This window comes from Prunus avium, chromosome 1 (assembly GCF_965620075.1).
Source record: "Prunus avium chromosome 1, drPruAviu1.hap1.1, whole genome shotgun sequence".
Taxonomy (NCBI): Eukaryota; Viridiplantae; Streptophyta; class Magnoliopsida; order Rosales; family Rosaceae; genus Prunus; species Prunus avium.
Genome location: NC_142284.1, coordinates 470,539 through 493,904, shown reverse-complemented (window position 1 = coordinate 493,904; position 23,366 = coordinate 470,539). Strand labels below are relative to the sequence as shown.

Below are 23,366 nucleotides of genomic sequence, written 5' to 3'. Positions count from 1 at the left end.
ATCATATTTCAGCATTGCATTCCAGTTTAGATCTCAGAATTCAGATACCAATACAAGGAAATCACTTGCCGTACTTTTGCTTTTGATTAGTCACAACAAAAAATTTCAATGACAAAAGGAAAACTGATGTACATATCATGTAAATGAAATACAACTCAATCTTTTATTACCTATTTGGCTATTTCGCCAAGGCTTCCCCAAACCTCTCCCAGCATATATTAATTCACAGCGACAGGGTTCGATGAAGCAAAGATTTGCTAGACACTTCTATACAATACAGTCCATGTTACAAGTTACAATCAGCATGCACAGTTGAACACAGAATTCCCAAAGCACTTTGCCTTGGTTGCTATCTTTCTCACACCTGACTCATTTTGAGAGGATCTTGAACTGAAAGATGACAAATGTATTCTATCCATTATATTAATAGTAGGAGCCTCAAGAATTGCCTTGGGCAGATTTAACGCCCATTGCATGGCCCAAATAGAGAGCGGCCTCATATATATTAGAGATCTGAAGTGGCCGTCCATCGTCCATCCCTCGGGAGTCTGGAACCCGTATCTATATGTAGCGGAAGATGAGAGTTATATTTGTCATGCCAAAAGAAATAAGTTTTTTGTGTTCACAATATGATAAAGAATTCAAGATATTTTTCACCGCCACAGAAGTTACATGATGCTAAAATGGTGATCTGGAGAAATGCACAAGTACTGATGTGAGAAACTTAAGACTAGCCAAATATTTTAGACCCTATTGTTAAGGTTTAAAGAGAAGTGAGTGCAGGTCCATACTACTATCCTCATTAAGGGGAAGCAAGTGTAAGCGGGGAAATATAGTGTATATAATAGGAGATAAAACTCTCAACCCTTATATTGATATGGAGAAAAAAGCTCCTTTCCGGAATTATAGAGGTTACAAGAGGTTCTTAAATTTGAGGGTCACATCTTCTGTACACCACAAATACAACAGCAGTTGAACATCAAGGCCTGGCAATTGAATACCATAAACCATACATCTTTATCCAACCTTGCATTTAATTAATGCATAACTTCCTAGAAGTGATTACTGCAAACATCCATAATCTTAATCTGGTATATAATGCTCGAACACATTACCCAGCTTTTAAGTTTAACCACAGAAAACTATCCAGAATGCATTTGAATCAAATTCATAAACAACTTCATTAAAGAACTTCGTGAACTATTGCATTTAACGACAGGCCCTTTCCTAGTATCTTATGCTTTTAGAAGAATTGATATCTGCCTTACTGGACAAATATGTTGACTACAGGGAAATAATCAACTTGAAATAAATAAATAAATACTAGGATTTTTTTTTTTTTTTTTAAAGTCCATCATTTTCACATCTAAAACACAACATGAATAGGTTTTTTTATGATAAAAAATTAAGAGTGATAATACATCAACTATACTGTACTGAAAATAATTGGCGTGTGTGTTGTACTTACCCGTAGCCCTCCTCAGACCAGCCGGCAATAAAAATACCTTCAGCAGTAGTGAATGCCTCTTTCTCCTTTCCAGCCAGGATCATTGTAGCAGCCACTCCATAGGTGACACCGGTCCATATTTCACGCGACTGCATGCAGGACTCATCCACCTTTCCACTGGGATGCATTCCATTTACAGCACCCATCCTGCCTCCTTTAACTTTCATGACATTGAAATCATAGATCTTCTGCAGAGCACTTTGGATTTTAAAATCATCAAAAAGGGAAGGTAAACCTGAGGATGCAGTATACCACTGCCCAGCCAGTTGATCTGCTTGTATAGATTTACTGTTACTACTTGATCCGCTATCATAATTAAAATAAGAGCCATTCCACAATTTTTCCTCAAAAGCTGGTTTTGCCTTTAAATATTTAGTTTTACACCATTCAGCAAAGGCTTTGTCGCCTAGTTGAAAGGCCATCGCAGCTGCAGCTTGAAGTGCAGCAAGCCACAAGCAGCCACAGTAAGCACTAACCCCATGAACTGTCCAAGCATCGTAGGTCTGATCAGGGAAACCATCATTTTCAATGAGACCATCATTGTCCCTGTCAAATTGTTCCATGTACTCCATTGCAGCACGAACAGCAGGCCAGACATCAACTCCAAATGCCATATCCCCTGTTGCAGAAAAGTCTCTATACACCTGAAGTACAAACTTCGGGTTCAAATCCTTCCACTTACTAGTATCATGAATATTGTATGCATTCATTTCGTTCCACGGATCATGTGTTCCCAGATCATGAGGGACAGCTCCTCTAACCTTACGAATTCCCCAATTGCCTTCTGCCAGAAACTTTACTTTTCTTCCATCTTCAGATAAGACAGCTTTTGCAAAGTCCCTTTGAATATTGAGTTCGATTTTGGGAAACAGCTCAAGAAGGGCAAATGAAGCATAGAAGTGCACGTCATATGTGTTCCACATGATATATTCCACTCCTTCCAAATAAAGGAACCTCCCAACATCTTCGTTGTCATTTTGTGGATCCAACTTTACACTCCTATGATGACCAGTTGCAGTATTCTCAACAACTGTGCCTTGTTTATTGTTGGCTTCAGCTTCAGTAACCTTGACGTCTGTATATTCAACATTTGTTAATTGACGTTGATTTTCATTAATGTTTGTTACTGGTAAGGGAGAATCTGCAAGAAAAATCATTAGCTATTATAAGGGAAGGTAATAAGCAATTAAAAGTACATGTTAGGGCCAGTGCTAGTGCCCACACAACATCATTCTTAAAGCTAGGTCAAAATGTGAAATATCAAGAAAATCAGTATAGATGAATACCAATCCAAACTGTTCCTCCGGCCACCAGAAAGTAGAGCTCATTGAACAATGTGAACTTGTACCTGCAAACATTGTACACAGCATTAAGTACATAAACCAGCAACGAGAAATAGCTCGGTTATGTCCTAGATATCTAAAAGTTCCCGTAATCAATCAGTGACAAGTAAGCATTGCAAAGTAACTTAACAAAGTTCACTTGATGATTCCATTGTTGTGGGTCTTTCCATTTGTAATGGACCTGGTTATGGATTTGTGATGCTTTAATCACAACACTTGCAGAGAGTATTTACATGCTTCTGACAGGTTTTCATAAGGGTATCTGACAAGACAATCTCTTAAAAATTAACTGCAGTATAATATAAGGGACCAATCACTGGCATGTTTTTGTGTTTTTTTTTTGTCAAACTTGAGCAAGCTCGAAACAGCTTTCAGTGGAGACCGTTGTGGACTGTTAGTTGGGTGTACACCCAAAACCATAAGAATTTTTTTTATTGTTTGATAGAACATTACGATTTAACTAAGAAAAACAAAAGATAAATACTGCTTGAACTAAGAATTACCATTCTGGTAATTTTTCATCCTTGAGGATAGGGTTTTGCCACTTTTCAATATCTTCTTCCCATCGCTTGTAATCTGTCCAAATTTCAAGACTAATCAGCATCCAAAAACAAAACACCAACTACCCTTGTTAAATTTGAAACAAATGCCAAAAAGTAAAATCTAGGAAACTTCTACAGATTAGTGTCTCGGTTAAATGTTGCTCAAAGAGGTCTCAATTGAAAAACAAAAGATACATACTTGTTAGAGCATGATGCACCAAGTCCTGAGCTGCCCTTTCAGATGTTCCATAGAATTTTGTGTACCTCCTGAAACAAAATTATAAACATGAACAACCAAATAACCAAATTACCATTCTTTTTATTAGCTGTCCAGATTACAACTCTCATTTGCATTCATTTGTAAAACAGTTAGCTCCTCTGGATACTACTAGCTATAGTACAAGTAATGAAACAGAGCATCCCAAAAGTCCCATAATTTTTAAATTACATGCACAAAGGAACAAGGGGAAAAATAATTTTCTAATTACATGCAAAAAGGAACAAGGGGAAAAAGAAGATTTGCAAGAAACTTACCTATGGTACGAGCTTCCTTTCAAAAATTTTACTTTTGGAGATGACCATGATAGACCAAATGCAATAGTGCATTTCCCATGAGGTTCCACCCAAGCAGAAGCTGAAACTGCAGCACAGAGTGTCTCTCCAGGTGATGAAGACATGCATGGCCCAGAATTGAAATTCTCCCGATTAAATTGTCCATCCTTGATAGATAAATGCACAAGTTTTTAAATAAATAACAAAAATTGTCTAGTATGCATAACGAAATCTAAGTAGAAGTAATTGTAAAATTTAAATTTAATCAACAAGATCACCGAATTGACATGTTCAAGTTAGGACAAGCAATTGAATTTCAGTTAAATGCCAGAGCAAGATGAGACACTTAACATAGCATTAGAACACCAAAGCACTGAAAATAATACCTGCACCATTTTATCCCACATTTCTTTAGCGGTAGGGCTACTTCCTTCAGATAACCCAAAACATGGCAAAACGGTCACACTCACGTTTTGAGTTTCGCATGCAGCTACCGCAAAAGTAACAGGAGGATTCCCTTTTGCAGTCCTGCAACATATGCATAGTTCATAGAAACAATTAAAATCTACTGTTAGGGAATAGTGACTGGCAGAAAGAACTCAAGAAGAACTTGCAAGAATCATGCATCGTGATAACTCAAATTGTGTTGGTTGTTCAGGTTACTAAGATTTGAAGGGATAAAATAAAGCAGAATTTTTAAAAATTGCTACATGGAACAAAAACAAGCATAGGCATTGAATAAGGTGCTCACCAGCAGACATTCCACTGTTAACACATGCAGTTGCATGACATGTTTCACCAACAAATAAAGAAGAAAGCGCTTAACATACTATACCATTCAACTAACAAAAAATTTCATAGCAACAAATAATAATGCATGAATAAGATTCCAAAGTATAAATAATTTGGCAATTATTTGTTGAAGTACAATTTCAATTTTTTTCATCATATACAATTTTGTATTAATTTGCCAACACTTTTACAAATGAATGACAATTAAAATAGGAGTAATAATAGAGAAGGAGTGAAATTGAATCTCATTTCAAGTTTGTTTATGGTTCAAACTACATAGAAAATTAACGTATTTGTTTAAGAATCCATCATTAACTTGATACAATAAAACATGACACAAATAGAGATTTTATTATTTATAAGAGGTATTCTTGTACCGTGAATGATTTAACAATATCAGTTATGTAGTAGACTATAGTTCAAATGGTATTCCCAAATTACAGTAGGCTTCCAGTATTACCAAAACAAGAACACAGCTATTTTATGAAATCCTATATATGGAGATACAAGTATGCTTTTTTTAAAATAAAATAAAAAAATTTACCACACCTATGATTAACATATTGGCATATGTAATGAAAACCCAATTCAGATTAAACCAAAATGCTTAATGAAAAGTATATGATTAATCATGCCAGTCAAAATTAAAACCAATCAGCCAATATCGTAAACAATGGTTGAATGTCTAAACGATATTAATATTTAATCTTAAGATTGCAATATATAAGCAACCATATTTTACTTTAGCATCAAACGACGATCAAACCCCCTTTAAGTATTTTTTGCTTGTGTGATTGTGCTGTTCCACCTAATACATCTTAAAGAGGTAGTTTTTCAAATCTTTAAATATTTATGCTTAAATGCTTCTATGATAGCTGTCATACTTTTGTTTTACTCTTTGATTCATTTCGTGATATTTTAAGAATGGATTTTAAGGTGGTAAGTTGATGCAGAAGCATTTTATTTTGCCTCATGGTCCCCACTTTCTTTCACTTTGTTTGGGGGTTTATATGCCTCAACAGACGGGCAGGGAGTTGTCATGGTCTTCACTTTGACCTATTAAAACACTGTATGGGCAGAAAAACCTGCAAACCAACCATCACAAAAGTGTAATAAGGTTTGATGACTTGCTTGTGATGTAGAAGTACACCAGAGACTCCATCTTCGCCTCTATCAAATGAGAGAAGTAAGTCAGAATATATTTGAAATATGTATGGTTCCGTAATAACATACAGCAAACACCAAATTTACTCACATAAATGGTTCATTCACATGATCTCCTGACAAGTGTGAGATTCCTCCAATTGAATTCTACAACAGGAAAAGCAATAGTTACTACATATCCAACAATCTTTGAATCGCTTGGAAACAACTCCAGAAGAAATATAATCTTACCGCCCATGTAAATAGAAGGCTGACTTTTGCTCTTTCTTTTCCACTGTTCACCAACTATATCAGAAACAAGAGTCTTAGAAACAAACGAACTAAAAGAAAATCATATTGAAAATCTTGTGCTAGGATTTCTAGATTTGCAGCTTGTCAAATACATCAAAGAGGTTATGGAACTAAAGATATTTTTCATTCAAATGTGTATGGCATCCGGTTGAATGAGCATACCGTGTAGACAAAAACAGCTGTAGGAAGACTGCTTTCTCTGTAATTATGAGGAATGAATGGTGAAATTTGCCGACAAGAAATTTTCAATTCTGGGTCAGGTTCACCTAAAATAAATATATTTGAAAAAAACATGTGAATTAAAACAGCAGCGCAATGGGGAAGTCATACATGAGCAATAAAAAGGAGGAACGAAGAAAGAATGGTACCATCGTATACGGTCCATGCCCTCGGAAATAAAGCATGGTATGTGGAATGCTGGCCACCCAGGTTCCAGCCCCATGATGATATACCCTGATCACCAACTTTTCTGTAAAAGAAATAAATTAAATTAGGATATTGAATGCACTATTCATCAAAATTCCAGGAAGCCATAAACAAAACTGAAAAGCCAGATGCATTTTATTCCAATAAAAATCAATAACCCTCTGAAAATACAAACCAGCTACTTTAGCATAACATGGATGAAACTGCCAATGGGCTTGAGCTCATGGTAAAGGGTGGGATAATCCAGGTCACATTCGAATCTTGCATTGCATAACAATACAGTTTTATGTTCATTGTTGCTTTAATGAGTTCTTAATTCTCCTTCTTTCCTGTGCTATGTCAAATCAGGATTTTTGTGTCAAATCAGGATTTTTGTGTGAAATCTTAAAGGTTTGCTGGTACATCTTTCCCTATTTCTGTACATAAGTTGCAAATCCTATTTGTGGAGTGGTTATTCCCTCTAAGTTGAAAGTCTGCCAAATGGTTATAAGAGCCAAGTATCTTTTTGATCTCCACATCATGTTAATAGCAAGAGTTGCCAATTTCCTACCTAAGTGTCAAAGCATTCCACCAAATTCCAAAGGGGCCAGGTTAACCAAGGAACATCTGCCAATGTAGCATTCACTTGCCAATTTAGAGAGACCTCTTAGACTTCCTTTTATGCTAAAAAGGAAGACGGAGACTCAATATGACATATGGACCCAAAGCTTGGTCTTGACTTGCAGTCAAAGATTGTAAAGAAGCATGTAGAATTTTATAGGGTATTATCATATGATGGTTTTTCACAAATGGTTTCTAAACATAAAATTATCCTCTTACCCTAACCCTTCATGTTGACCAGGGGCCAAGACTGATGCATAATTTTTATTCCCACCATCCCTAGATATAAAAATCTGCAACATCACAAAATGAATCAAATTGTCAGAGTTAAATCATGATTTGAAGACAATAGGGCAAAACAATTTTCTTCTTCTCTAGAGATAACTAATAAAATATTGATATTCACTTTGCTTATATATTGTACAAAAGCAAACAACATTAACATTTCTGAGCTGAATACAGTGTCAGTAACAGCCTGAGGTACTAAGAGCAGCCAAGCTGGACTGTAAGCATTTAGACAACAATCCCAAGATTCTAAAGTTTTAAGATGCCATCAAGCCCTTATATACATATCCCTTCATAATTTTCAACCCCTCCCTCCCCGGAAAAAAAAAATCATTTTTTAAACTACTAATTTGCTAGGTAAATATTGGGCAATGAATTTCACGACACCATCTCTCACACCTAACCAAGACCACCTTATCAAATATCTGTATGAAACTACATTAAGTAACAACCATCTGCAGATAAACGACCGAAGTAAATAGATTGATTATTTGAAGCTTTGCCACATAAATCCTTGTCCATTGCCTTTTGAACGTATTACAAAGATGTCCTCTTTCTAGCCATATGGTAATATTGCCGTCTTTCTACCATGATTCTACACTACAACGTACAAAGTAAACCACAGGCATAAAACAAAACTCTGATGGTTTGAGTGGCAATACCAACAGCACTGCTGGAGCTGGCAGCAATTGTGATGGTGACATAGACACAATGTCAGTGCACATGTTAAAGGCATTAACAATGGTATGGCAGTGGCAAATCCATATCAATGGCAGAAATGATCATAGTAATGTATATCACTATATGTGACCATTTAGTCGCTAATGAAGGAAACAATGATGATAAAGGATTACATGTTTTCCTATTCAACATTCAGCACAATACAGATTGCATAACATTTTCAGTAATTTTTTCATACTCGGTGCTTAAATTTTTCATCAAACAAACTGAAATCTTTAATGCTATACCATTACCAGATGCATTGAGAAAAAAAATTTAAGAAGTTATCAAACACAATTAATCATCTGTTGAAACTTTCCGTTGTCAGTGTTGAATTGAGTTATCAAAGACACCTGACTTTAGTGTCAATGTAATTAGAAAGCAAAACGGCATATAGAACAAGAACTTTTAAGGAAGATCAACTTTGAACTGCTGTCGAAACAATTCTTGACAGCCTGCTCCAGGCTTATGACATAAGAATAGTAAAAACTATTTGTTACTTATATGGAAGAGTTTCCTAGGACTCTCAGGTTATCCTGATTTGACATCCAAACACAGAAGGTACTTAGCACCTGTTATCGTCTGGGTATTACGGAAGATATAATTAAGAAAAGGAATTAGATAACATTTTCTTGGATGCAAAATTGACATGGTTGTGTACTAATAAAAATACAGTAGGAACACTTAAAAGAAACAGATAATATCAACGCATGAGTAACACGCATTCCAAAGAAGCAAAAGAACAACAACAAACTACAATTAAATAGGATAAAGGGTAGAACTTTACAGAGAATTGATTGGCCATGACCGGAGAACCTTCACATGTACCAGGAATTATTTGCCATTGCCTGAACTCGCCTCTAAAACCTCTAGATATGCTGCCACTTCTGTAATACATTCAGATAAATGTCTGGTATCATATTAACAAAGATAACAGTTCAAAGAGTTGAGTCAACCTATTGATTCATAACATACCCCATCCCTCCAAGTGGAACCCCCTGAGCTGCAGATGGCTTGCAACTTTCTCGTGTAAAAGGATCAATAGGTGCTTTCTGCATGACACAAGAATTTTAACATCCTTTGTAAGGAGGTATCTTCACCCAATTGTTGGACAGGTATAACTCATAGAAATACCAGTTGTAAAGAAGGGCAAAATGGCATATAGGTCTAGAAGGTTGAGAGATTTTACCCTTCCATGAGAAGCCTCTTCCCTGATATATGACCACAAGCGTATACCTAACCTAACCTAGAAATTCAAAATTTTCACACGAGTTAAAAAAAATTTAACCAATGAAGTGGATGCTAGAAAATTGGTAAAAACTGAAAAAGCTCCAAACATCATAATGTACAGGATGAATTTATTAGTCGACAACATTGAAGAAAACAAATCACTGACCATCTTTATCGCTTCCCTGAATGTAACACTAAATTCTCTGAGAAGATTAGCATTGCAGTTTAACTTCCTCCTCCAGGCATGTTCTGGTGGGGCAGCGCTATCAAAATCAAACTATAGAAAAGAATGAAAAGAAAAATTAATCAGATTGAGTACAGCGTAAAGTTAACCTGACAGGCTAACCGCCTATCAAAAAGGCACAAAAAACACAAAATATAATAGCTCAGAATCAGTTTGCTTGCTAATACACACTACACAGTAAGAAATATGCTGAACAAAATTCACAAAGAACAAGAGAATTGTTTTATTTATTTTTTATTAAAAGTTCATTCATTAGATACAATAAATTGACAACTAATAACCCAAAATCTAACAGTGGTAGCAGACACAAATGTTGCATTACGATAGGACTTGAGATTCCAGGCATGATATGTTCCCACATTGTACACAACAACCAAAACAAATGTAAAAAAACTTCAAATTAAGCATGAGAAGTCCTTCAAATGAAGCATGTGTAGAATTAACATTTGATAAATTGCAGAATTTTGAGTTTAAACTTGGCACAGATTTTAATGAGTCAATCATGCAAGACAAGCTATTTGATGAAACTACGTTCAATAAATCAATATTTTAATTGCGATTCTTCTCCACTGGTTCAAGTTAATTGGAACTCCCCTCCACCACTCCAATTAAATTGTTCGAACACCTTAGAGAAGTAAACAAAGTGCATATGAAGACCAGACAATTAAAAGGCACTTCAATTTTATTTGGGCTTCAATAGTGAGAACAAGCGTATAGCTATGCCCTCTGGCTTTGTTGATCAAATTCTAGACTTGATCAGAACTGTAAGTTCTTTACTTTTCCTCCCATCTCTTACATTTTCTCGGCAACCAAACATAGCCCAAACGAATAACACAAATGTTTTGAGAAAGATAGAGAGAGAATGAAGTAGAAGAAGAAGCATACCAACTGCAAAGTGTTTCTGTTGATATACTCCTCAGGCGGCCATGAATTCTTTCTACAATGGAACAAATTCCCACTGACCATGTCGACTAATTCTTAGCTATTCACTAGCCCAACAAACAAAAAAACTATCTGAATTTCCAGTTAAAATATATCTCCAAATTAAGCCGTCCAAATTCGATTACAAGGAAGACCCAGAGACCTTCCTTCCACCTCCAGAAAACGGCAAAGCCCGAATATAAGTGTACACGAAAGGGCAAGCAAGCAAGCAAATAGCTTTGAAGCTTTCTTTGAGCTTTCTTCACAGCCAAGATCTTAAATTTGAATAGGCAGAAGAAGCCGCAGGAGCTGGAGCTCCACCGAATCCAATTACTTTGGGGATTCGAAAAGCAAAGATTTTGAAATTGATATTTGATTTGATTGAATTTGATTGGATTGGATGGATTGGTGGCTTGGTGGGTCTGTTGAGTTGAGAGTCTTTTGTGTGTGTGAGGATGTAAGGCGATTGAGAGTTTGTCGTGGCGAGCAGAGAGTCGGCCGCCTGTGACACAAACAGTCTCCAAATGCCTGCTGCAATCAACTACGTGTCTCAGATCGCCAGGTGGAGCTTCTTTCTGCTCCGCTTTACTCGCTCTCTCTCTCTCCCCCTCTCCCTCTCTCTCCTGCCCTCCTGTTTATGACTTCTGTTTTGGTATTTGGGTTTTTTTATAATTAAAAGATAAAGAAAGGAAGAAGAGCGCGTGGGTGAAAAGTCAGAACCTTCGCTTGCTTTCGTAGCTTCTAATTCTAACCAAAAATGAGAGAAAATCAAAACAATGCAAGAAAAGTGAGAGTGAAAAGAAAGCGAAAGAGGGAAGATGAGGGAAGATGTTGCGCTTGCGTCGTCACTCTCTCTCCTGTTTGCTGTTGCGTCGTCAGGTTTGGGGGGAGGGAGAGGGGGCTCTTCCTGTTTGCTGTTGCGTCGTCACTCGTTGTGCGTACAACTTACAATCTGTGCCATTCCGCTCATTGTCCACCGTTAAATGAGGGAAGATGCCCACTATTAACTATCCCATATATATATATATATGTTATACTAAAGTTTAAAATTCAACAAGTACATTTGAATTTTCTGTTCCCCTAATATCACTTGTATATTTAAAAATAAAAATAAAATCTCTCAATATGTTTCAGCTCATATCGATATATTTCACCTCGTTTAGATTCCCCAATCATATTTTTGTATGAATCTGATACCATTATTTATGCAACAAATTTCGAAAGAACCGTCTACACTTATATTGTAGACTATTGTGTTATTTTTTTGATGTGAGATTATCACCGACAACATTTGTAACTGCTATCCACTATCGAGTCACACAATTCCCAACAAAGTGACAATAGATTATAAAATGTCAACAAAAATAAAAATCTAAGTGAAAACATTTATTTGCTGGGCCTGGAAATTTTGTCAGATATTGCATTTGTACATGAATAATAAAATCTATAGTTTGTTTTGATTAATACTAAAAATTTGCATTTGAAAGCCATCAATACTACAAATTTATATTCTATAATTATGTAAAAGTGAAAATGAAAAAGAAAAACAATAATAAATTTTCTTGACAAGCGGAGTCGTACAAGGTGGACTGTCTCGGTATGTCTTAGCAAAAGCGCACAAAAGAAGGGGAGGGGGGAAGGAAAAAGGGTAGGGAGAAGAGTCATGGAAGGTGTGCCAGTCATCAATGGGCATATCACGTTACATACATATTGGCATTTAAGTCAATGTAGAACCATCCATTCCCCACTGCTTCTAGAGGATGTAACAATCTATTTAAAAATCTAGTGCAACAAAGTCATTACTCATTATACATTTATTGCTTGACATTTCTCATTTATAAACCAAACTTATTAAAAGTATTTTAAAAAATTATTGACAAAAAAGTAAGAATTTCTACACCCAAACAAGTATATTTCATAAATTTCTTAGTGATAATATTTTATAATATTATAATTATATTACACCTAAAACAATAGTAATAGTAGAGATGAGCTTAATTAAGTGGGCTAGAGCGAATATGATGCTACTCTGCATCCAAATTTGAATCCCCTCCTCATAATTTAGATTAGTTTAAAATAGAATATTGCTCGTATAAAAAAAAGCAACAATAGTAAAATTTTATGTGTTTGTTTTCATTAACGGCGTGGGCCTTGGTGTCTACTTGTTCTTATTTGATTTTATTATTATTATTCTGCGCTAGTTACTACACCACAAGGTGATCGCCTGCTTGTGAATCCATTGTCCATTCTTATATGTTTGTTTTTGCCGATCGATCCCTATCATTAATATTGTTGTTGTTTGTAGCCCTAATTTTAACTCATAATTCAAAGATGCTTTTGGGACCGGAGTTTAATGGATAGGAAGGATTTCATTTTATAATTATTAATTAGAGGGGGCCAACGGCATGACGGTACAAGGAAAAATAATAATGGCGGTGGGGCGGTGGGATTATAAATAAATCCAATCCAATAAATAATCAGCTAAACATATGATCGACTGTATTTGATTATTATAATAAATAATTGTCACATGTGTGTTTTGGATTTTGCTTTGCATAATAATCCATTGAATTATTAACCACTCACTTCCACGGCCATCCAAGATGGACCCAACCGACTAAACAAAGTTGCCACCGCGCGCGCTTTGCCCGACCACTAGCCGTTGACTCACTCAACTCTCAACTCTCAACTCAAACTCAAACTCAAAGTAAGGAGCTGTTCAACTCTTGGTTACAAGCCCAAACCCATCATAGGCCCAAGCCTTAACAAAAGGCCTCCCCAAATGTCTTTAGACTTTTAGCTCAGCAAGCAAGCAGGGACCACGTTGAACGAAAAGGACCTTCAGACTTCCATCTCTTCTGCTCAGCCAAGTTCCTCCATTGTTTCACTTTGTTGTTCTGGTTCACTTGTTGTCCAAATTCCAAGAACCATCACCACTCCACCAGGTGCTTTTCTTTTAGTCTGACATTCAATATAGGTTCCGGAGCTTAAATTAGGGTTGGATTGTGATTATTGGGGATTTTGTTGAAATTAGTGCTTTAATGTTTATGATATTTTGCTGAAATTGTGGTTGTGATTGTATGATTTTGGGGATTTCGTTTAATTGAGGGTGCTGTGGTTGTTCTAAGTGTCATATCCTAATTTCTAGGTTGTGATTATTCATTATTGTGAGAATCATATCCTCCTTTATTGCTCAATTTCTCTCATACTATCTCAGTCAAATTAAAGCTCAAATGGGGGATCACAATGCGTTTAAAGATCAGATTTTTAAGAGAAACCAAACAAAATTTACAGAGCCTTTGAATATAAAAACGTTAACCCCAACTTAACTATGCATATGGATAAACAGTTTTGATTTGAGCATTCCATGTATACTTATACTCAAGTTCACTTACAAGTTTTTATGAACTGACTATTTTACCCTTCATTTGTTCTAAATGTTCATTTGAGCTTCCACCTGACACACCTAAAGAATAAACAATAAATGATCGAACTAATACGAAAAGCACTAATGGAAAAACACCATGAAAGATCCAATCAATTCTCGGCAAAACTCACAACTAGTTTGATTATGTTTTTATATTCAAAGGTTCTGATAATAGTATATATGCAGCTGTTTTATCTATGAAATTCAATCGTATTGTCGAGTTTTGTTTAGGATCATTTTATTTAGTTCATTTGTATGATTTTAACAGGATTTGCAGAAATTGGGAAATTCTAAAGAAATAGCGGAAGCTCTGCTAAAGTTTCGATAAATCTTTTTCACTTGGGAAAAAACTTGGTATGTAAGCTGAGCCCAGCCCATTTTCAATCCTGCTTCCAGCAATGTCTATGAAATAGTGGAAAAGATTAAAACAAAAAAGAAAGGCATAGAAAAGAAAAGGACATGGATCCGGAGCAGACCTTCATACGAGTACAAGAGCGGTTCTCGCAGATCCTTACTCCTAAAGTCAGAGCTGCTTTGGAGTACATATACCTCTTCATAGCCATCACGTTGTTCTGTATTCTCGTTGTTATGCATGCCAATTATGTTCAACAGGTTTTTCTTCCACTTTCTTTTCAATTTATGATTTTTTGTGTTTTTTTTATAGCATGTCACAGAGGGACATGAGCGTGGATAAAACTTGTATTTTGTGAATCAATTCCATGTAAACTATCTCCCATCAAACCTATTTTGATGCTTTTACTTGCGGAGGACATATATGCAATTATTGACTATTTATGCTTTCCCCTTTTCTCAGTTATCATAATTTTAAATTGCATGGAAATGCTTAGATAATTGGTTTATTTTGATACTGTTAGATAATTTTTTCAGTGTGCTCCACACACATGCATGCTTTGTATTTTTCGTCGTTGATTTTTTACCTTCCTCGATATCTTGCGATCCCTTGATTAACTTTGATTCCCTTGCACTGGAAGCCTGGCTGTTCAAGTGAGCTTTCTGGGGTTGAAACAACAGAAGCACAAATTATTCAAATTAAGGTATATCATGTCTTCTATTTCTTGAGCTTTTTGATTACTTATTCACTTATTCATTTTTGTATTGTCTCACAAATCTGGTAGAAGATCATCATGATGCTTTTGATTCAAGTTTATAGGTTAATAACAATAAATGGTAAGCTTGCATATTCTTTTAAACATAATAATACTGTTTTTGAATATAGTGCAAACGCTTAACTTATAGTTTCATTGCTGGATTTGTGTTCAAATTTTATAACCAAAGTTGTTTTTTTTTTCTTTCGAAAATTCAGATGTACTTGATTTTTAATTTCTTTTTTTGCTTTAAAAGTCTGTTTTCTTTCCTGGATTTGGGTTGCGCATTACAGGCAACTTGAGTTTGTTTGTTATCTTGGTCTGGTCATGTCTAAAATGCTGACTTTATCCCTTTCACTTAGATAACCAGTGCAGGATTGTGGTCGCAGAATGAGTCAGAGTTCACCAACGCGATAGATGATGTCCCAGACACAAAATTTGTAATGTATAAATTAGAATTTGCTAACATAGATGTAGATGGATTGACATCTTATGCTGCAAAAATTTGGTTGAATTAAATTGGTTCTGGTGCTAGGAGGGGGAAATTGGCATTGAAGTCTGATTCTGAAGTTCTGGATCATCCGGCAGATAGCTCTACCAATAGCCCCAACACTATGCCAACAGTTGATGATGCAGTTAGCAAAAATGAAATCAAGGAGGCCCGTAGTAATTTTCATTTGTCTGTGAAAGAGACAGTTAAAGCAGCACTTATTAACTTTATCAAACTATGGCAAATGCGTCCCCGCCTCTTGTCAGTGTTTCGGAAACATGGAACACATATCATCGGAAATTTGTGGGTGAGCAAATTTCATTGGCATCCTTTAATATTGAAATTACTGCTGACATTGCTCCTGGATATGCAATAAGTTGTGTTTCAAGGTCCATTTACCTGCATTTCATCTGGTCCATTTCGAAAATCATCATTGCTGAAAATGTCATGTGCATGTCTCTTTCTGCCTTGGTTTTACTGCCCCCTAAGGATTTCAAATCAGCCCCTCTCTCTCTCTCTCTCTCTCTCTCTCTCTCTCTCTCAAATGGATTATAAGTACATGCTTGCCATGAACATTCTTTTATTTGCTGATTTTTATTTTTGAATTGCAGAGCATTGCAGGTATACATTTAGATCTTGATATTCCCAAGTGGTTGCGCATACTTCATTTGGACAGGGTTAACTTGTATGCAGGTTGCTGACTATCCTTTTAATTGTTCTTTGCTTATCATCATTTTGGTTTTCAAAGCAACATGTCATTTTTTTAATTACTTTTTTAATCCGGGAAAAAAAAAAGGTAAGATTGTGAAACTGAATTTATTGTTTGGTGATTAAAGGAGCACATAACATTTTTCCACTTTGTTTGTTTTTTCCTCCTTTTATTTGGCCTCTTTGTCAATAGTAAGAAAAAAAAATCTCTTTGCTTTTGTTGGATTGAATTTTAATGACATTTCCTGATATGAAATATTTAATTCTAATGTTTTTTCAATTACTTGTTTGCAAATGCTTAATTTGATACAAAGAAAAGGCAGGAAATAATCATTGATAGCGAGTTCTCTGGATATTATGACCCATGAGCATGTAATTGTTGTACTATATTGAGGATGTCGTTTTTGATATTGAAAGACAAACCTTTGGAGGAGCTTCTAGTTGCCATAGTACCAAATCTTATTATATCTTATAGATGTCATGAAAATTTCTTATGTGCATATTTATGTAAAAGTACAGAGTCCTAAAGCTAAATAGTGAACAACATAATTACCCTTCTCGGGTTGAAAATATAGGTTATGGAAATAAAATTTGAAAAAGGTTTTTAATAAATAAAAAAACTCTTTATGAAATGATCACAATGATACTCATCTCCTGTTGTATTTCTATATGCTTTTCTATGAGCTTATTTTTTTCTATCCCAAAAACAAAGAAAAAGAAACACGGTAGCCGAACAGATGTTTCTATTTATTGTTACTTTATATCCGTTGTAACCAAGTTACTGTAAACATACGTTATCAAAATTCCGCAGTTAAGATTGTACTGGATCTTTTGTTCAGTATAATCAGTTTTTCAACAGCCTTTCTTGAACTTGTGAGAACTGAATGCAACTGTTATTGACAATTTGTTTTGAATGTGTCTCAGTGCAGTGGCTTGAGAACAGAAGCAAAACTTTTGAACCAACTTATTTATACACTATGGAAAAGGTAATTTCTGAACGTGGTACTTCCACTATCTCCTGAGCTTTCTCTGAGTCAGACTGCACAGGTTTTGGCTGCAAAAGCTTGTGATGAATAATAGTGCCATGGTTTTGGAGCTTGTTTTGTATTATTTTGGTAATTTATTTATCAAAATTTTGTTTGCAGGGTTATTTCTTATTACCTGAAAGTGCAAGGGCTCAGCATAATATTCGTGCTGTAAACATTAGCATATCAGCTCGACATTCTTGTTTTGGGAACAGGTACCAATAATATCTCCTGAAAAATTACTAATCTACAGTTAATACTCATGATGCAATTTTTCTTTTCAGTATTTGTTTTTATTATGAAAGGACATTATTTATGCAAGAAATATCATGGCTTATTTGGATTCATAGTTTTGAGTAGTTAAGATGCGTATGGGAGTTGTTGCATACTAGCAGGTGTTCTAATTGTTGTGTATTTACATGAAATTACCAGGTGGCAGCAACTGCTTATTAACAGATTTGTTGGATATGATACTATTTTAATTAATAGTTTATTGAGTTCTCCTGGACAAGGTAAATTACCAGGTTTTTGCCCCTTTATTTTTCCCTATATCTTGTATTCCTAATGTCGCATTAATGAAAAAGGACCCCTGTGCAACAACCAAATGAAATTGACTGTTGCTTAAACCAACTCTCTTAAAACTGTTGGTTTATAATAATAATAATTATTTTTATCATTGAAATAAATAAAATAATTAGTTTTTGGTGATGTTGCTGATTTGATATCGTGTGTTTTGTCTTCATTACTCAATTCTTGAAACAAAACAACCCAATTATTGTTCACCTTAATAGTTAATGTCCAAGTTTGACTAAGCAAAAATAAACAACATGAAAAAAAGTAAAGCCCCCACATGGGCCCATGTCAAATCACGGACACGTGCAATTAAGGCACGATTAAAGACTCATGCTTTGCCAGGGCATGATTGGGCTAATTCCAACACAGTCAATTCTAAACTTACCTGTTTCATTCTAACTTTGATTGTTCAGAATCTGTTATTTTGAGTTTGGTTTAGCTCATGGTTTACTTTCATAGTTTGATTTTTATTAATTATCCTGTTGTGGCTAAGCTTGTTATGCCACCCATTCCAGGTTATCTTTATAATTTTCAGACAAAGGAGTTCTTTAATCTTAGTTATGCACAAGAACCCCCAAAAGGTCCTGCAAGGTTTGGAGGTTTGTTGACTTATGCCTTCGATTTCCATTCTTGTGCTGCCTCTAATGCAATGTGGTTTCAATATCTACTTGTGCAATTTCATTACGCATCTCACTTGTAAACTTGATATTGAGGTAGAAGCATGAGGTCCCCCCCATATTTGTCTACCAACAACTTTAAGATGAAAAGTTGCATGGTTAGAGTATTAAGCAAACAGGCTAATTTCTGGCGTTACTGTTTATTTATTTATTTATCTTTTCCACTGGTTGATGATAATTGATCAACCACTGCTGTGGAAGATAATTGCTTTAAGGTTCTAGCATTCTATCACCTCCCCTCAGCCCTTTCCTCAAAGATTCTAGCGTTGGCTGTGTTAAATCAACTTTTAACTTTTGGCCCAGGCTGTGAATACTTAAGGAGCCATTTGTAAATGAACTTATAAATTAATAATTTTTTTCTTGAGATACTCTACATAAATTTTCATCTTGGACCAATCTTGGGTCAAGTAACGTTGTAGAATTTTGACTTTTTGTTGATAAATTAAATGAAATTGAGAACTTGGTCCCTGGAAATCAAATTGTATTAGTTAAAGAGAGTATGACACCCAAACGTTTAAATGCAGTCAAAATAGAAAAATAGAACATTGTGTGTTAATACCCAAAAAACAACAGTATTACTAACATGCCGTTCACTTTTCACAAACAATCATAAAGTTGCCACATCTTTCCTTCTACATGTCCCTTTTTTGTGAAATTTGTATTTTTGAAAAGCAGTTGGTGAGGTCATTTGTCTATAAAACAAAATACATGATGAATATAAACTTGTGTAAAAAAGTGCATCTGTTCTTTCATAAATAAAAAAAATGCATCTGTTCCACAAATATATAAAGGAAGAATACATAACAAGCAGGTTCCATTAATATACTACACAAGCCTACTTATTTTACTGTTTGCGCCTATGGGAACATTGGAACAATACTTTATTTTATTTTTTATTTTTTATTAATCAGGGACAGGGAATTGAACTTTTTACTTCTTCCAATTTTGGGAAGAAAAGTACCACTAGACCACGAGCTAGTTGGTACAACAGTACTCAATGTGTATATTCATCTATCTGTAACTAAAATGCTTGTAGTTTAATGTACTTGTGAGTCTGACATAGTGGAGAATAAGTCTGTAAATATCTTCTGGAATAATGACTTTGAGATTAATTGGTGCAATGGGGTTAGGTTTGTGAGCCATAGGAGAGTTGCGAAAAGGGTTTGGACTTTGTGGAAAATGGAAATGAGATGGCATAGATTTGCTGTGTGGCGACGGGACTTTGGGTGGTTTGGTTAAGGCAGCTGTATAACAGTCACATTATTTTCTTTTTCATAATTGATTGGGTGGTTGGGTTTTAGGACTTTAGATATTGACTTCTGCTTTCCGAAAAGACAAATTTTGTAAAAGGTGAACATGTGGAATGTGTGTTATGTATTTTAAACTGTGATGCTTTCAGTTTTACAAAAAAATGTTCAATTTGGGTATCTAAAATAATGACATGTGCACCATAAAGAATAAGGATCTTATAACATGTTTTATGGATTAAGACTTATTTTAATTATTTATGAACAAAGGGTCTTAAGACTTATTTCACCCTTGCAATTTATGTGCATTATGCTCAGAAAAATTCTGGTTTCATTTGGTTTCATTTGGTTTCCATGCAGACTACCTCGTGACAAAGTGTGGTGTGCTTATGATGTCACTCTTTGTGTTCTTTACAACCACCATGTCTGTGTCATTCACATTGAGAGAAACACAGACTCGCATGCTGAAGTTCACAGGTTTGTGTTATTTTATTATGTATATTCTGGATAAAGCAGCTCTGTCATGGTACATGCCTCCATTAATGTGTTCTTGAGTCCTTAAGCCAATGAAATGATGTATGTGAACTCTTAACTATTTTTTATTATTTTAACTTGAGAAATAGCATTTATCCTTGTGGAACTATGAAATTTAGAGTTTGGTACCCAAAACATTATCCATTTTGTTTGCCTGGTTTGATGAGTATCATTTGGTATGAATGGAGTGAGGTGGCAGCATATTTGGGTTTCCCCGTTTGTCATGTGTCCTCCTTATCCCCCCTCTATATTTGGGTGCTTACTTTTGTCAAATTATTGCAGTGCAGCTTCAACACCATGCTCGTCATCAGCTTCCGACATTCCAGTTGATTTTTGTGCATGTAATTGAATCACTTGTCTTTGTGCCGGTAAGAACACATCTTTTTGGTTCACCATCAATACAATATACATACTGAATCAAGGATTATTGGAATTTTTAGTTATTTATTGGTACTTCCAATTTTTCATGCCAAAACCCTTTTTGGTTCTGCAGATTATGATCGGTATATTATTTTTTCTGTTTGAGTTTTATGACGATCAGCTATTGGCTTTCATGGTCCTAATACTTGTCTGGTTGAGTGAACTATTTACGCTAATCAGGTTTCTCTCTCTCTCCCACTTTGATTTTAAATATGTGGCAAATGATTGGGTGCCGGTGTACATACTCTTTCATAATGGCTACTTTTCATGTAAAAAGTCATTCACTCTGTTTAGAATCTGGTTTGGGCATAGAGTTTATGTAGCTCCAGGCTTAAAATGGATATAGTTTTGAGGCTGGGTTGGGTACTAATTGACAGTCAGTGGTAAGCTGATATGGAGCTAGTCCAGTGATCTCTGCGGTAGGGTGCCTGGATCACAGGCTTTGATATTTTGAGTTGGCTGATTAATTGGCTTAAGATATGCTCTTAGCAAAGGATTATGGCTCAATTCATAGATTTTGGCACCTGGTATAACAATGAGAGGCAAATTTTCCCTGCATTAGGTGTACCCTATTTTGCCACATTTCTAGTTTGTGTCATGCTCTTTTCATTTGATTGTCTTTCTTGCAGTGTCCGCACACCCATATCGATGAAGTTCTTTCCCCGCTTCTTTTTGCTCTACTTTCTGGTTTTCCACATCTATTTCTTTTCCTATGCTTATGGTATGTCACTACTTCTTACTTTACTGGTATAGGGAAACTTTTTTTGTTTTTGTTTCTGAAAACCTACCTTCAAACCGTTGCAGGTTTTTCTTATTTGGCTCTTTCTACAGCCGCAGCGTTTATGCAGCATCTCATTCTATACTTCTGGAACCGTTTTGAGGTAACCCTGCTGTGTAGTTTTTTCCCTTTTGGGCCTGGTTTATTGTATAGATGATTATATTAGTTTTTAATGGCACCTTTTCTTTTGCAAAGTTTGGTTGCTTATGATAAAACAGTGGTAGTTTCATTTGGCTTTCAATTTCACGCCGGTGGAAGATGTTCAGATTTCATGTTCTTTTCTCTATTGGTTGTTTTAGGCAATAAGTAATTATATCTTGTGAACATGTTTCCCACTATAAGAACATATTGAAACAAATTTATAGAAAGAAAAAAGGGTAAAAAGGTCTAAATAGCTATGTTTACATTCTTGTTATTCATTGATAAAAAAACCACAAGATTTCATTATGTAAAACTAAAATTTGGCAATAAAAGCTTATCTGAAAGCAATGAAAAAAAACGCTGTGGATAGAGAAATTAGTTATTGGAAATAAATTTTTGGAAAGAAAAAGAGGTCCTCCATCTTGAAGCTGGGAGCAACTAAAAAACCCTGTATATTTTATTAGGGGAAGTCATTCACTGCTTGATGTTGTATGCTGTACCGCTGTCATCAAACTTTTACTGTTGAGACTGTTGAAACTACTAGCCTTTTTGTATTTTCCTAGTTTGGTAGGAGACCATAGGAGCTGCTACAGATATAGAATAAGATGATTTATGGCATGTTCGAGTGTCTTTATGTTATTGCAGTGATCTGTAATTACCTTAATGAATCGATGTTTGAACAGTTATGTTCTTGGTACAGGTGCCAACTCTACAAAGGTTTATCCAAAATCGACGATCACAGCTCCAGCAACACCCAGATTTCCACATTACTTCATCAACATTCCTTGCCTCAACTTTACATATTACAAGATTGAACACAAGAAATCCTGGCCTGGTTAATTCTGACTTGGCCTCTGGACCTGGGCTGAGATCTGGACCCAATCCAGCAGTGCCATCAAATGGAGCAGAAGTTCCTGGGCTGCAAGAACAGTCAGGTAATGACAACCCAGACCGGGTGGGAAACCCTCAGGTTCCAGGCCAAGCTGACCTGAGTGAAGCAGAGAATGGTCCTAACCCCGGTGCTATGAATCCATTCAGTTCACTTTTGTTATGGATCTTAGGAGGGGCTTCATCTGAAGGCCTCAACTCTTTTCTTTCTATGTTCAGAGATGTGAGAGACCAAAGACAAGTTTATGCTGAACCCTCTAGGCAAGAAAATCAGGATATACAAAGATAGTACTACCGGAAGGCCGGAGGAGATGTTAGTTTGCCTTCCTTCAGTTGTTCATGTATGTGTAGTATAGAAAGGTTATGCTGGATATACATGTCTGTATAGAAATCATATATGTGGATATATGTTGTCACAAACTTTTAGTTCATCTAAGAAAACGAAAGAAAAGAAATGTTGGGTTCGGAGATATCCAATTTCTCCATGTCAAGATTCTCATTTGCAGGACATGTGTGGGTTGCTTTGGGAATGATGATCACTTCTCTTGCAACTGAACCTCCATCAATTTATTTTCCCGTCTTAATCTTTCCAGGGTCCAGATTCATGTAGCAAGTAATTGCCTAATTTGTGTGGAAGGGGCAAAAGTTAAAAGGTTTCGAATTATATAGATTTTGGATAATGTGAACTTAGCTGTCTTAGCAATGTATTTCATAACTAGAACCTTTCATTAGATC

General features: G+C 35.6%; 2 protein-coding genes across 2 annotated transcripts; one reads left to right on the top strand and one right to left on the bottom strand.

Annotated features, from left to right (window-relative positions):
- Positions 1 to 39: 39 nt before the first annotated feature.
- On the bottom strand, positions 40 to 11,568 carry LOC110758954 (Beta-glucosidase, GBA2 type family protein). The gene is made up of 18 exons (XM_021960939.2): positions 10,582 to 11,568; positions 9,619 to 9,729; positions 9,412 to 9,468; positions 9,198 to 9,274; positions 9,010 to 9,109; positions 7,437 to 7,510; positions 6,560 to 6,660; positions 6,354 to 6,457; positions 6,132 to 6,185; positions 5,992 to 6,047; positions 5,868 to 5,906; positions 4,331 to 4,472; positions 3,927 to 4,111; positions 3,592 to 3,659; positions 3,354 to 3,426; positions 2,794 to 2,855; positions 1,469 to 2,648; positions 40 to 561 (listed from the first exon to the last, which is right to left on the bottom strand). Exons 1-18 carry the CDS (start codon positions 10,660 to 10,662, stop codon positions 300 to 302), a joined length of 2,826 nt encoding a protein of 941 aa, XP_021816631.1. The 5' UTR covers positions 10,663 to 11,568; the 3' UTR covers positions 40 to 299.
- Positions 11,569 to 13,403: 1,835 nt separating this feature from the next.
- Positions 13,404 to 23,122, top strand: LOC110759020 (S3 self-incompatibility locus-linked pollen protein). The gene is made up of 16 exons (XM_021961024.2): positions 13,404 to 13,562; positions 14,313 to 14,656; positions 15,037 to 15,099; positions 15,513 to 15,595; positions 15,686 to 15,947; positions 16,252 to 16,333; positions 17,273 to 17,334; positions 17,494 to 17,588; positions 17,806 to 17,885; positions 18,462 to 18,545; positions 20,231 to 20,347; positions 20,687 to 20,772; positions 20,898 to 21,004; positions 21,454 to 21,545; positions 21,629 to 21,705; positions 22,444 to 23,122. Exons 2-16 carry the CDS (start codon positions 14,504 to 14,506, stop codon positions 22,918 to 22,920), a joined length of 1,920 nt encoding a protein of 639 aa, XP_021816716.1. The 5' UTR covers positions 13,404 to 13,562; positions 14,313 to 14,503; the 3' UTR covers positions 22,921 to 23,122.
- The last annotated feature ends 244 nt before the right edge of the window (positions 23,123 to 23,366 follow it).